The sequence below is a fragment of the Leucoraja erinacea genome, chromosome 31 (assembly GCF_028641065.1).
Source record: "Leucoraja erinacea ecotype New England chromosome 31, Leri_hhj_1, whole genome shotgun sequence".
NCBI lineage: Eukaryota > Metazoa > Chordata > Chondrichthyes > Rajiformes > Rajidae > Leucoraja > Leucoraja erinaceus.
The window spans coordinates 4085671-4101467 of NC_073407.1; the positions used below are offsets into that span (position 1 = coordinate 4085671).

The window sequence follows — 15797 nt, forward strand, 5'->3', positions numbered from 1 at the left end:
TGACTCTAAGTTCCCCTCAGTGCTGTGCTCCAGTGGCAGTGGAGGTGACAGAGGCACAAGTGACAAACTATATTTTCTGGAATGCTTTATCCGTAAAAGAACTGGAGATATTGCCACCGAGTCATCAGGCGTGGAAACTTCGGCCTAAATTGCCCACGCCGACCAACATGTCCCATCTACACTCGTCCCACCTGGCCCGTATACCTCTAAACCTGTCCTATCCATGTACCTGCCTAAATGGTTCCGAAACGTCGCAATATTCCCTGCTTCAACTACCTCCTATGGCAGCTCATTCCATACACCCACCGCTCCTTGTGTAAAAAAAGTCACCCCCTCAGGCTCCTATTAAATCTCTCCCCCTTCACCTTAAACCTGTGCCCTCTGCCTCTCGATTCACCCATTCTGGGCAAAAGACTGTGCGTCTACCTGATCTATTCCTCTCATGATTTTATACACCTTTATAAGATCACCCCTCATCCTCCTGCGCTCCAAGGAATAGAGTTTAAGAAGGAACTGCAGATGCTGGAAAATCAAAGGTAGACAAAAGTGCTAGAGAAACTCAGCGGGTGCAGCAGCATCTATGGAGCGAAGGAAATAGGCAACGTTTCGGGCAGAAACGTTGCCTATTTCCTTCGCTCCATAGATGCTGCTGCGCCCGCTGAGTTTCTCCAGCACTTTTGTCTGCCTCCAAGGAATAGAGTCCGAGCATGTTCAACCACTCCCTTGAGACCTACCATTCAGGCTTTGTGGAAGTGTTATTCATTAGTAATGTAAGGACGTTTGTCTCCAAGGTGTTACATTGTGTGGTTGTGCTGTTTGAGCTACTACAGAGTGGAGCTGTTGAAAGATTAATGCCGACAATGCTTTAATGCACACTTCATCCCGTCAAATTAATTGATTTGTGAGTCTCGGTTGCTGGACTCCGGAGTATTTCTATCACTGCGGACTGCTAATTTGTCTTGATATTGTCTGGAATCTGACCCGGTGCCATATTTCATCACCTTTGTGGCTTCAGGTCTCGTGGAGCAGAGGCTCTGAGCCCAGCCCAGCCCAGCACTCACCACCAAAGATCCTATAGCGGAGCAAGATAGGCCACTCCAGCTAAATGCAATGGGCTGACGTGTAGTATGCAACGGAGCGGAACGTGGGCATTTTTTTCATCCATTTACGTAACCCGAACCGACCCGACCCGCAGTGTAATCAGCGATGAGGGGGAACAGTTTGTGTCAATAAATTATAACTCTGAAAATGAGAAGATTTTTACCAAAGAACTTTTATTTTTACGAGGATGTTTCCGTAACCGGCTTCCAGCTCCGCAGTAGTATCTTTGCTCCGCTACGGGATCTTTGGTGCGGAAACGGAAGCCGGTTATAGAAATGGGGCCCACAATTACCCATGAATCTGCCCTTGACCGTACTACATCTTTTTCGTCGAGTGATCTATCTTGCCCGGTATAGGACCTTTGCCCACCCACCACGGCAATCCTGGCTTCTTTAGGACATTTGCTTTTTAATTCAGCGGGACGTCGAGACAGCCTCACGGCGGGGCGGTGAAATGATCAATCATCAGCCTCCATACGCTATAGGTCGTGGCTCAGCGCTATCAATTTACTGCTCAACCTTCCGACCAGCGATCACGCACCCGTACACTAGTACCTATCCTACACACTAGGGACAATTTACAGAAGCCAATTAACCTTTGTAGTGTGGGAAGAAACTGGAGCACCTGGAGAAAACCCACGCGGGTCACAGGAGTGCGTACAAACTCTGCACAGGCAGCACCCGTGGTCAGGATCGAAACCGTTTCTCTGGCGCTGTAAGGCAGCAACTCTACCGCTGCGCCACTGTGCCACCCTGATGTGAAATATATGATGGGTACAACAGCACATTAATGTTGTATCTCTGCCAGCACGTCAGACGTGGAGCTGGGAAGTGGGTAGAGGCCAATAGTTTGATTGTTGTGATGGAGATAATTGTCCAATGGGTTCCCTCCTTTGTGATTAATCTATGATTTGTCGGAGAAACTCGGTCCCAAACAAAGCCCTCCGACGGCCCATGATTACTTTCGAAAGAAACGTTGAGTTTCAAAGCAAATATCAATATTGAGAAATCGTGGAGAAACCGGTGCGGAATGTGTGGGTAAGGAAATGTCTGACATTAGCACATCAATGTAAGCTGACACGAAGCCTGGTGGAATCGCTGAGTCAACAAGGAGCCGCCTACCCTTGTCTTGGCAACGGCATTGCACCAAACTCATAAGCCCATCAGTAAAATGTTACCGTCAGAATTTAATTACATTCAGTGCAGGGATGAAATCCTTGAACATTCAGTGCGGCACGGTGGCGCAGCGGTAGAGTTGCTGCCTTACAGCGCCAGAGACCCAGGTTCGATCCTGACTATGGGAGCTGTCTGCAAAGTTTGTACGTTCTCTCCCGGGCGCTCCCGCAACTAGCCTGAAAGAAAGGAACGTTAGGTAAGTACTTACCTTAATCGGTCTTTTCCTTGTGTTTTTTGCTCCAGGGGGAGCAAAGCAGCAGAGGGAAGCGGCCCCCGTTCGACTCCAGCGAAGGAGCCGACAGTGGAGGGGGGAGAGGCGGCAACGGGACCGCACACGCTGCGGTCCACATACACGGGTGCTGCGCTGATGCCCGGTCCGCTAAACAGCTGTTTGACTAACAGCAGCGGTCCGGAGGGAAATTTAAAAACCGGCTGGCACCCCTGCAGACTCCCGACAAGGAGACTCGCCGCCCGAGAACCGCTGATATGCCGCCCAAAAACGGCAGACAGCCTCTAACAACAAGGTAAGACCAAACCTCAGGCTGGAGACAGACACAGAAGATGGGATCAGCACTTCATACAAAAAACAAGTATGTCTGTTTCCCCAAGCCAGAGGAGGTCATGCATTTTGTTGTCTCTGTACTGTACACTGACAATGACAATTAAAATTGAATCTGAATCTGAGTCATGGAGCTAAAAACTATTTTGCTATTGCACTGGCCATCTCCCTTGTCGAGGGATTGATGGGACCAGAGCTGGGCTGGTCAAAGAAGAGGGGTCACTGGCTGAACAACATCGGGAGTATGCTTGAGGTACAGGATCAGGAACAGCTGCTGGGTGTGGCCGCTATGTGGCTTCACCACTAGCGAGATAAATTTCAGTCTCGACTGACAGACCAGCTTACTACCTGTTCTTTTAAAAGAACCTCTCCAAGACAGGTAGTCATGAGGTGTTGGATACATCATGCCTCCCCTAAATTACATTACTCAAAGTGCCCACCATTATTGGGGGATACATTGAGCATCGCTCTCAAAAAACCCAATATTTAAAAATGAATTTGATATGCCTGATGTCGGCTATCATTCACATGCTCTTCCAGAGGTCAGGGTAGTATGGCAAAACACCTGACCCTACTGTTCGCAGTGCCCCGCAACTTCTCAGGAAGTTAAAAAACCTGCCTTCAACCAAAATTCACAAGACTGTGAGAACGCCGACACAACAACTTAGCCAGACAGAAGGATCCGTGATCAAGCCAAGTTTTTAAAAAGGTACACAAAAAAACTGGAGAAACTCAGCGGGTGCAGCAGCATCTATGGAGCGAAGGATATAGGCAACGTTTCGGGCCGAAAAAACCCTTCTTCAAACAAAGTTTTTCAAAAAACTGGACGACGTGTCAAAAATATCGGGGTAAGGCGGCAGTGTCTGGAATGAGCACCACACGTAAACCAGTCAGCAGTACCTCTAATGCATCCACCAGCTGGGTATACCTTATGGTACTGGTGAAAGCTCGGGGCCTGCATGCCAATCCTGTAAGCCTTTCAGGCCAGGGCCCAGAGCAGGCCCCAGGGAAAACGCGCCACCCCCCCCACGTCATACGACGTGTAAGACTCGTTGGACCAGGAGGAAACAGAAGAATACCCATAACCATGGAGGTAGGTGGGTCTGGTTTCTGCCAGCATATAGAGAACAAGGGTGCTCTACTAACAGGGGGCGAATACACTTGTTTAAAGAAGTATGGGGTAATTAGTCACGAGTAACTAGTATATACTCAACAACATTAGTGGATACAAAATTCAGTTATATCAGAGATATTATCGCCAGTTCAACATTGGCCCAAAAAAGATGGTGGAAGTCGCATGTCGCATTGACTTAACATCACTAAATAAGTTTGTTGAGTATATACATTTCAAGATGGAGACGTTTGTTACTGTCAGACAACTGATCTCCAAAGGATAATTTATAGCAAGCATTGATATTAAAGATGCTTACTATCTAATACCCATACACAAGGATCATTGCAGATACCTAAAATTTAGCTGGTTGGGGCAGCTGTGGTAGTATAGAGATTGCCCAATGGTCTAACTCCAGCCCCTAGACAATTCACCAAAATATTAAAAGTAGCCATGGGAATACTAAGGAAACAAAAGCATATTGTCATAGCATATCTGGATGATATTCTCATAGTAGGGAAACAAAGGAATTGGCTGTGGCAGCAGTATTAGCTACAAAACAGCTCCTTGAAACACTGGGGTTCGTCCTACTCCAGATAAATCTAGGTTGAAGCCATGTACTACCATGGACAAATCGGACCTTTGCACTATCAAAATCTACAAAGAACAAAGGTACATGCACTAAAACGATATTCGGGTCACTATGATCGAATCATGAAATTACCCACTGGAGCTATATCAGAGCTACAGTGGGGGGGGGGGGGGGGGGGGGTGGGCAGAGAATGTGTGGCACAGTTTCAGCCCTATCATCACCACTAACCCTACTTTAGTTATTAATCAGATGCCAGTGCTCAAGCCTGGGGGGGTGCAACTAACTCCATATCCAGCACAGGTGCCAGATGGACTAACCAGAGTCATCATTACCACACACACTGGGCATCAATTTAGAAATGTTGAGTATTATGATTTTAAAAGCATATGCATCTAAAATGCAGCACTTGCATGTGCGGTTACGGATTGATAATACTACGGTGGTGGCTTATATTAACCATATGGGGAGCATAAAATCATTATCGTGCGACAAATTGGTCAATCAGATCTGGCAATGGTGTGTCGAAAGACATATTTTACTATCGGCTGCCTATCTACTAGGTAAGCTAAATACAGTGGCAGACACCAGGTCACGGAAAAATTTATATCGAATTTAATGATAACATCGAATGGATGTTAAACCCAAAATATTTGCTAAAGTTATTAAGCAATATGGAACGCCAGATATCGATTTGTTTGCAACAAGACGGAATCACCAGTTACCTATGTATGTGACTTGGGAACCAGACCAGAGGCAGCAGCGGTAGATGCCTACACGCTGGATTGGGGGGGAATTTCTGGGTTTTTGCTTTCCCTCCCTTCTGCCTCATCAGTCGGGTACTTCGCAATACAGATGGACTCTGCTTCTGGGATATTGATGGTGCCCGACTGGCCTACACAGCCATGGTTCCCAGTTCATCACGACATGGTGGTCGAGTCACCTATGGATTTCCCTAGTGGACCACGGTTGTTGACTCACCCAGTATCAGGCATAAGCCACCCATGCCATGAAAACATCAAACTCCTGGGTTGTAGGTTTTGAATAGACCTTACCAGGGGACTGGGATTATCCGAATGAACTATCACCACCATGTCGGCATCCCTGCGAACATCCACCAGGAGGCAGTATTTAACCTGTATCAAAAATGGGAGAAGTACTGCCAGGAAACAGGGACAACATATGCAACTGCCACAACCACCGACGTGCTGGAGTTCCTGGCCCATCTACACCATGACGAAGGGATCAGTTACAGTGCCATCAATACAGCACAAAGCGGCCTGTCTGCTTACCTAAAACCAGCAGGACAGCAGGCCATGGGATCCCATCCTCTGGTGGTAAAACTCATGAAGGGCAATTTTAATATTAAGCCCCTAAACCCAGGTATACCCATATTTGGGATATCAGTGTGGTATTGACATACCTCAGGGAATGGCCACGAGCTAGATCCCTCAGCCTCGAGATATCTACATTAAAGACGCTCATGTTAATGGCACTCGCAGCCGCTCAGAGGATCCAGTTGCTGCACAAATTAAGACTGGACAACATGGAGGTCGCCCCAGACCAGATTACGTTTATCATTCTAGGTCTGGTGAAACAAAGCAGGCCAGGAACGCCCAATTCACTGGTGGTATTCCGGGCCTACCCACCAGAGCCAAGGTTGTGTGTGGTGACCCATCTACAACAATATATAGACACAACCCACAATCTCAGAGGGAGAGAAAAAGCCCTATGGGTCAGCCACAAGAAACCTCATGGCGGGGTAACGAGCCAAACCACTTCACGGTGGCTCAAACAGGTACTGAAAGCTGCCGGAATAGACACTAATACATTTAAATCCCATTCCACTAGGGCAGCATCGACATCAGTGGCTGAACGAATGGACGTCCCGGTTGACCACATTCTCAATACGGCAGGATGGTCGAGGGAAACGACGTTCAGAATGTTTTTATAATAAACCGTTGATAAAGCCTGACTTATTTGCAGACAGAATATTACAAACTGCAAATATTTAATTTAAGCTCAGGGGAGCTATTTATTTTTGTTATTGTTAATAAATACCTTTCTGTTTCTTGAAAAAACAGATCCATTGGTTGATTACGATAACACTTCCTCCCTCAAGAACTTCGGCAGTGAGTGAAATAAAACTGTTACACGGTTTGAAATCACAGACCTTTGAAGTCTTCACGGAATCACTCACGTGACTCCGAAGTAAAATAGTAAGATTAAACGAGAACTTACCAGTTCGAAGTTTGATCTGTATTTTATGAGGAGTTACGATGAGGGATTACGTGCCCTCCGCTCCCACCCTCATTATATAGATCAAACTAGTAAACTGATGTCTCCTTAATCTTTACTATGTTTACTTCAAATAACTGTGTCTATCTGTGATTCCACACCGCTGCTTGGAAGTATGCCGCACCTGCGCACTGAGCGGGTTCTTCACGTAATCGTAAGAACACTCTGACGTTTGGCCTTTGTGGGTTTTTTGTATCTGCTCCATTTAGTTTGTGCAAATCGGGCCATTCGGCCCCACTGACCTGTGCCTCCTATCCTACTTGCCAAGGTTAATGGTGGCAGGAGGAGTGAATGATTAGTTTTCCTTCTTAGGGTTCCTTTTACCAATCAGAGCACCCGAAGGAAATCCACATGGGTCACAGGGAGAATGTACAAACTACAAGCACGCGTAGTCAGGATCGAACCCGGGTCTCTGGCACTGTAAGGCAGCAACTCTTAGTCTATAGCTGCGCCACCATGCTGATCAATTCACTTGATGCTAAGGAAGTTGTATGTTAGTCCTCTGCAAACTTTAAAACCCAATGAGATGTTCCTTCTCCATTTGGCACATCAAGTCCTCTCCGTCATTCAATCATATCTGGATTGGCATGGCTTAGAACATCAGAACAACCCTCTGCCACTGCCACTGATTCCTCATGGCCAACAAAGGGAAAATTCACTCCAGTAATCCCTCTGTGTGCTTTATATCTGTCTGTTACGATGTTCAGATTTGTCAAATATTGAATTGCATTTCAACAGTGGAGTCTGTTAGGTTTATAGTGTTAAGTGTGAAACTGATAAAGCAGAAGTATTTTCGTGCCAGGAACAAACTACACACACTTTGACTATAGACAACTATCATTTGGTAAACGTCAAAAATATTCTGCTGCTTTTTAAGTATTTTTCCCGAACAAGGTACGATGGTGCAGCAGTAGAGTTGCTGCCTCACAGCGCCGGAGACCCGGTGCTGTCTGTACAGAGTTTGTACGTTCTCCCCGTGACCCGCGTGGGTGTTCTACGGGTGCTCCTGTTTCCTCCCACACTCCAAAGACGTGCAGGTTTGTAGGTTAATTGGCTTTGGTAAAAATCCCCAGTGTGTAGGTGTGTGGGTGTCGAGGTGAATACAGGTCGGCATGGACTCGGTGGGCCACACTGTATCTCAAAACAAAAACACTTGAGATTTAATATTGTTTGCCTTTTATTTCTTGACAGATCTAAGTATGATTAAGCCAACCCCTTGTCCCCTGTGTTGATCAAATGAAGGGGGGTAATTGCCTTAGACTCCCCCACCTGCCCTTCACTTCTGGAGTAATAGAATCAAGCTCGTAACTTTTGGAAACATCTTCCTTTAGTTTAGTTTCTACAAGTGGGTTTTAGTTCAATGCAGATTTAACTTTCTTCTGTGAAGCATTATCTTGTCCATCACTCGGGTTTCATCAACGTTTTTCATTTCTTGAACTGTCAACAGTTTCATGCCCGGCAGCGGCGTGACTCACTGTTGCAGCGGCTCCTACAGCCTGTCTGTCTTTTTTTATTTTTTGTCTTGTTAAATGTAGTTGTTTGTGTTTTTTAAATAGCAGGTACTCTGTAAATGCGATAAGCTCGGGAAGACTCATGAAGATTTTTAAACATGTTGTAAATGAGACCCACGAGAGCCCCGGGTACCGACGAGCGGGCTATTAACCGTAAATCTCTGAGTTCGAATCAGGGCAAACTCGGGAGAACTCTTTGAATGAACTCGTACAGTGGGGACGTGGACTTTAAACCGGAGCCAGCACCCCCTGTATGTGCTCGCTGCTGCGGCCATCGCAGTGAATCAGAGGTTCAAGCTTAAACCCCTCATCAATCTCCCGAGCTGACGGGACATCCTCTCACCGCGGGACTTCTCCATCGTGGGGAGACCGCTAATCCTTTAGCTTACAGCCCAGATTGTATCTGTTCCCCTGGTCACGAGCCTGGAATTCCCGGAGCTGTAATTTCTGAGGGCCCCACGTGGCCTGTCCCCCCCGTTGGCCCGACACTAAATCTCCCGCAAACTGGTGTGAGATTTGTTACAATAAACATGTTAAAATAACAGAGTTGTGCAGTGTGGAAACAGGCCCTTCAGCCCAACTTGCCCACAGCGACCAACATGTCCCATCTACACTAGTCCCACCTGCCCGCGTTTGCCTCCAAACCTATCCTATCCATGCAACTAATTGTTTCTTAAATGGTGCTATAGTCCCTGCCTCAACGACCGACCCCCTCTGGCAACTTGTTCCATACTATTTTTGTTGACTTCATAGTTATGGACTTCACATTCTGAATAAACAGGACCCATGGATTCACATGATGCTCCGTTGTGCTGCCGTTGTGCGTGTAACAAATATCGTTGTGTTTGTCACACAGGGAAGATATCATAATATTTGTGGCTTCACTTTCAGATGTCAAATAACATTCGAAATTATTAGGAACTCATTCTTTGCAATGGCGATTAAATTACCAAATTCAAAATCCCCACAGGTTTAAATGCCTTCAAAATGAATGAATATGATGTATGATATTCTCAAATTCTGCACGTCTGCCAGAATCTGCAAGGTTCGTTATTGTCCCTTGCGCCGAGGTACAGTGAAAAACTTTGTTTTGCATGGTATCCAATTAGATCAGATAATATTCTACATAAATGCAGTTAAGCCAAACTCAAGTACAATAGGCAGAGCAAAAAGGGGAAGATACGGAGTGCAGAATATAGTTCTCAGCATTGTAGCGCATCAGTTCCACAGACAAGAGTCTGTTCGTTCAGTATTCCAGCATTGTAGTTGTGGGAGCAAATGGAAAGGCCACGGTGTTCGACGTAACGGGCGATTTATTAAATCTGGTGCTCGCCAGGAGACCCCGTGCAGCCGATCTCCAGAGCCTCGACTCAGGCACAGCTTTTTTTCTCGAGCTCTCAGGTTTACGCCAAAACCATTAACAGTAAAACTCAGTCTTGATTACAGAGAATCGAGAGAGACTCAGAACTCTCTTAATGGTAACAAACGAGGTCTTAATTACAGATTACATGATTATCCACAGGTTTTCTAAGACTGATGGTGTGGCACGGTGGCGCACTCGGTAGAACACTGCCTCACAGCACCAGAGACCTAGGTTGGATCCTGACAACCATTATATGTCCCTATGGGACCGCGTGGGTTTTCTCCGAGAGTCCTATTTGCTCCGGTTTCCTCCCACATTCCAGGGACGTGCAGGTGTGCAGGATAATTGGCTTCTGTAACAATGCCCCAGATGTGTGTAGAATGGCCTAAACTGTATGGTGAACTCTTTACTCCAATACTGAAATCCTCTTGTTATGAAGGCCAACATTCCATTAGCTTTCTTCACAGCCTGCTGTACCTGGGGCCAACTTTCAGTGAAAAATGATGTTAGGAGGCAGAGGTCTCGATGCACCCAAGATTGAATGGCTAACCTAACCCCCTTTGAGAATGGCCTAATTCTGCCCCTGTCACTTATGACCTAATATTCTCCAAACTAACATTAATCTATATTATCCCACATCTGCCACGCTTTGCCCACTGACTGCAACCTGTCCAGGCACCCGCCACATGGCTGCCACCTGTTCGCAGGTCACTGCTGGGGAGTCAGCTTCATGGTCGTCATTCCGCATTCTGGGAACTAGTCGCGGACTCATTATGGTCTCCGCAAATTTTTAATACATGTTGAAAAATTAGCAGCGACCAGAATGAAGCCTTGCGACACTCCACTCGCCACTGCCTGCCATTCTGAAAAGGACCCGTTCACTCCTACTCTTTGATTCCAGCCTGCCAACCAATTTTCTATCCATGCCAACACCCTACCCCAATACCATGTGCTCTAATGTTAGTCACTAGTCTCCCGTGCGGGACCTTATCAAAGGCTTTCTGAAAGTCTAGATACACTACATCCACTGGCACCCCTTCATCCATTTTACTTGTCACATCCTCAAAAAATTCCAGAAGATTAGTTTAAATTCCAGAAGTTACCATGTATGTATACACTGTAAATGGCTCGAGGGAGTACAGAGAAGGTTCACCAGAATGATTCCTGGAACGGCAGGACTTTCATATGAAGAAAGACTGGATAGACTCGGCTAGAATTTAGAAGATTGAGGGGGGATCTTATAGAAATTTACAAAATTCTTAAGCGGTTGGACAGGCTAGATGCAGGAAGATTGTTCCCGATGTTGGGAAGTCCAGAACAAGAGGTCACAGTTTAACGATAAGGGGCAAGTTTTTTAGGACCAAGATGAGAAGAAAAAATGTCACACAGAGAGTGGTGAATCTGTGGAATTCTCTGCCACAGAAGGTAGTTGAGGCCAGTCCATTGGATATATTTAAGAGGGAGTTAGATGTGGCCCTTGTGGCTAAAGGGATCAGGGGGAATGGAGAGAAGGCAGGTACAGCATAAGCACTCGTGGTCAGAGTCTAACCTGGGTCTCTGGCGCTGTGAGACAGTAGCTCTGCTGCTGCGCCACCGTGCCACCCTTCCAGAGCAGAGGTCAATTAACATTTGGTCAAAACTAACAGCTAGGGACAAAGGTCTGAGTGTGCGGGGCCTGGGGGAGGGTTGGAGACAGTGGGGGAAGGGAACATGGTCCAAGTCTGGATAGAGTGGACGTGGAGAAGATGTTTACACTTGTGGGACAAGAATAAAAAGACATACCTTTAGGAAGAAAGTGAGGCTGAACTTCTTCTCCCCCTTCCCAGTTCTCCCACAAAGCCGACTGTCTCCACCTCTTCCTTTCTTTTTCCCACCCACCCTCCTTCCAACATCAGTCTGAAGAAGGGTCTCGACCCGAAACGTTGCCCATTCCTTCTCTCCATAGATGCTGCCTCGCCCGCTGAGTTGCTCCAGCATTTTTTGTCTACCTATGAATTTCTTTAGTCAAAGGACAAGGACAAGGACAAAGGACATTTATTTGTCACGTACACCAAATGGTGTAGTGGAATTTGTCTTGCCTTGCAGATACGGATTAGACACAACATTAAAGTCATTTAACAATAAACATAAAAACATCCCCCCACAATGGTTCCCACTGTGGGGGAAGGGCACAATGTCCAGTCCCCATCCCCAGTTCACCCATAGTCGGGCCTATTGAGGCCTCCGCAGTTGCCTTTATGGAGGCCCTATGTTCCAGGCCGTTCTCGCCGGGTGATGTAGCTCCGGCGTCGGGAGAATCCTCACGGTGGCTTGGGACACCTGCAACGGCCGCTTCCGTACTGGAGGCCGCGGCTTCCAAAGCCAACAAGACTGCGCTGGATGGATCTCCACAACAAGACTGTGCAGGATGGGAGGAGGTGTAGCTGTGATGGATGTGGCAGTCTGTAGATTTGTCGTGGATATTCATGGCTAAATTTTCCCCTGGGTGAGAAGCAGAGCGATCCAGGGAGGGGTGGGGAGGCTCAGAGATGGTGTGAAAATGAGGTCAGGATGGAAACTAGCTGCAAAAATGATGAGTTTTGTGAGCTCTGTCTTGCCAAAGGTGTCTTGCCGGTAGGTAAAATGCCCGCTAAACTTTATTATACTTCTTAAAAGTGGTAACACCTTCCCCCTTCTTCTCCCCCTCTCCCTCCTTCTCTTCCCCTCTCTCCCCTTCTTTCCTCACCCCCCTCTCTAAAGGACATACCGTACACTATGCAGCCCTCTTTCCTTCCTCTTCATTGCTGGTGTGAATTTCAGGCAGCGCTCCACCGATTTCCCTGGTCCCCGCCTTTGCGGTGTGTGTGTGTGTGTGCGTGCGTGCGTGCGTGTGTGTGTACGTGCGTGCGTGCGTGTGTGGGTGTGCGTGCGTGCGTGCGTGCGTGCGTGCGTGTGTGTGTGTGTGTGTGTATGCGTATATGTTCGTGAATGTGTGTGCGTATGTGTGTGTGCGTGCGTGGGTGTGCGTGTGCGTGCGTGTGTGTGTGCGCGTGCGTATGTTTGTGCGTGCGTGTGTGTGTGTGTGTGTGTGTGTGTGTGTGTGTGTGTGTGTGTGTGTGTGTGTGTGTGCGTGCGTGTGTGTGCGTGTGCGTGCGTGCGTGTGTGTGTGTGTGTGTGTGTGTGTGTGTGCGTGCGTGTGTGCGTGTGTGTGTGTGCCGCAGTGGGACAGCCCCTTTAATGACGATATCTCTCATTGCTTCTGAGGGAGGTGAGAAGGTTACTTTGTATTTCCCTGGGCTGCCTCTGTGGACTGTGGTCTGATTTGATCACTGGTTGCTCTTGTTCCACGCAGAGGGCCAGACCCCGGTGCCCGTGTTTGACAGGACGCTGTCGGTGAAACAGATGGATATTTTGGAAACTCAGGACCTCTTCCTCAGCCGAGTTGACAAAGGTAAGGCACAGTGGGGATAAAATTAACACTGGAGTCAGACAGTGGGACACAACATGGAGACCCCATAAGCTCATAAATCACAGGATTATATCATTGCATTATCCCAGAATCACCTGTAATGCCCAACCCAGCCCTAATTTCTAATTCCTAATAAATCTGAAGAAGGGTCTCGACCTGAAACATCACCCATTCCTTCTCTCCAGGGATGCTGCCTGTCCCGCTGAGTTACTCCAGCATTTTGTGTCTATCTTCGATTTAAACCAGCATCTGCTGTTCTTTCCTACCGATTTCTCTGCATTGTCCTTTACATAGAGTCATACAGCATGGAAACAGGCCCTTCGGCCCAACCTGCCCACACCGACCAACATCACCCATCTACACTAGTCCCACCTGCCTGTGTTTGGCCCATATCCCAATAAATCTATCCTATCCATATTCCTGTCTAAAAGTTCCTTAAACGTTGCGAAAGTACCTGCCTCAACTACATTCTCCAGTTGCTTATTCCATATGCCTACCCCCCTTTGTGTAAACTTACCCCTCAGATTCCAATAATATCTTCCCACCTTCCTATGCCCTCTGGTTCTTGATTCCCCCACACCAGACAAGAGACTGTGCATCCATCCAATCTATTCCTCTCATGATTTTATACACCTCTCTGCGATCACCCCTCATCCTCCTGCGCTCGCGGAGAATAGAGACCCAGCCTGTTCGACCTCTCCCTATAGCTCAGACCCTCGAGTCCTGGCAACATCCTCATGAATCATCTCTGCACCCTTTCCAACTTGACAGTACCTTTCCTATAACATGGTGCCCAGAACTGAACACAAATCTCTAAATGCGGCCTCACCAACGTCTTATACAACTGCAAGACGACCTCCCGACTTCTATGTGCAGGAAGGAACTGCAGATGCTGGTTTAAACCAAAGATAGATACAAAATGCTGGAGTAACTCTGCGGGACAGGCGGTATCTTTGGGTGGCGTTTTGGGCCGAGACCCTTCTTCAGACTTCTAACTTCTATACTCAATACTGTGAATGATGAAGACCAATGTGCCAAAAGCCTTTTTGACCACAACATCTACCTGTGATGACACCTTCAAGGTAGCATGTACCTGGACTCCTCGATCCCTCTGCTCGACAACTCTCCCCAGAGCCTGACCATTCACTGTGTAAGTCCTGCCCATGTTAGACTTGCCAAAATGCAACACCTCACACTTCTCTGTATTAAATTCCATCAAACCATTCCTCAGCCCACCTGGCCAATCGATCCAGATCCTGCTGCAATTCTTGACAACCATCCTCACTATCTGCAGTACAGCCGACTTTTATATCATCAGCAAACTTGCTAATCTTGCCCTGTATGTTCTCATCCAAATCATTGATGTAGATGCCAAACAGTAACGGGCCCAGCACCGAACCCTGAGGGACACCACTAGTCACAGGCCTCCAGTCCGAGAAGCAACCTTCCACCATCACCCTCTGCTTCCTTCCATGGAGCCAATTTGCTATCCATTCAGCTATCCTTGGATCCCATGCGATCTAACCTTCCAGTGCAGCCTAACATGTGGAACCTTGTCAAATGCTTTGCTGAAGTCCATGTACACAACATCTATAGTTCTGCCCTCATTGACCTTTTTGTCCACATCTTCAAAAAACACAAAAAAAGGTTTGCTTGTCTGTATAGAGTCCAACTCTTTGGCTCCATGTGTAGATGGGGCATCATGCTCGGCAGGGGCAAATTGGGCCGAAGGCCTGTTTCTGTGCTGCATGACTCTATGAGTCTTCTACCTGGCACCTTAGTTCTGCAGGTGAGACTGTGGGCAGCTATCACAGCCAACCCGTGCAAATGCTTGGCCTTCTTCCAACAGGGAAGGATGCACGGCTGTTTGTCTTCAGGCTGAGCTCCATCAAGAAGGCTCTGGAGGAGAGGCAGATGGTGAAGAGTAAATCCGATTGCAAGGACAACAGGCTCGAGAAAACAAAAGGTAATGTGTCTGTTGTATCAGCGTTCGCACGTCACGTTCCTCAAGAAGACCAGGCTTGTAGCAGCGGGGGGAGGTGGAGAAGGATTTAATCTCACGCAGAGTAGATGTGCGTCTCCCAGTACCAAATGATCTTTGTTCTATGTTCTATAATGCCAAAGGCTAGTGGGCATAGCTTAAAGATGCAAAAGACAAAGTTTAAAGGAGATATGATGAGAACCAAAGGACATTCTCTGGTGGTGAATCTGAACATAATTATGAGAGCGTACTTGAAATCCTCCCCACAGAAGTTTTCAAGTTTGGGAATGAGTTTAGTTTATTGTCACATGTACCGAGGTACAGTGAAAAGCTTTTGTTGCGAGCTCACCAGTCAGCGAAAAGACAATACATGATTACAATTGAGGCATCCACAGTGTACTGATACATGATGATGGGAATAATGTTTAGCGCAAGATAAAGTCTAGTGAAGTCTGATCTAAGAGAATCCGAGGGTGTCCAGTAAGGTGGACAGTAGCTCAGGACTGTTCTCTAGTTGTTGGAAGAATGATAAAAGCCCTGTCTCACGGTACGAGTTCATTCCAAGAGTTCTCCCGAGTTTGCCCTGATTCGAACTCGGAGATTTACGGTAATGGCCGCTCGTCGGTACTTGAGGCTCTCGTGGACATTTTTCAACGTGTTG

The 15797-nt window shown here is 47.2% G+C and overlaps 1 protein-coding gene across 1 annotated transcript in view; it reads left to right on the plus strand.

The window, feature by feature from the left end:
* The window catches only part of garnl3 (GTPase activating Rap/RanGAP domain like 3), a 266990-nt gene that overhangs the window by 224179 nt on the left and 27014 nt on the right, over positions 1–15797 (plus strand). The window contains exons 19-20 of the mRNA XM_055659725.1: positions 13008–13137; positions 15005–15121. Of these exons, the coding sequence (XP_055515700.1) occupies positions 13008–13137; positions 15005–15121 (247 nt within the window). The remainder of the gene's footprint in view (positions 1–13007; positions 13138–15004; positions 15122–15797) is intronic.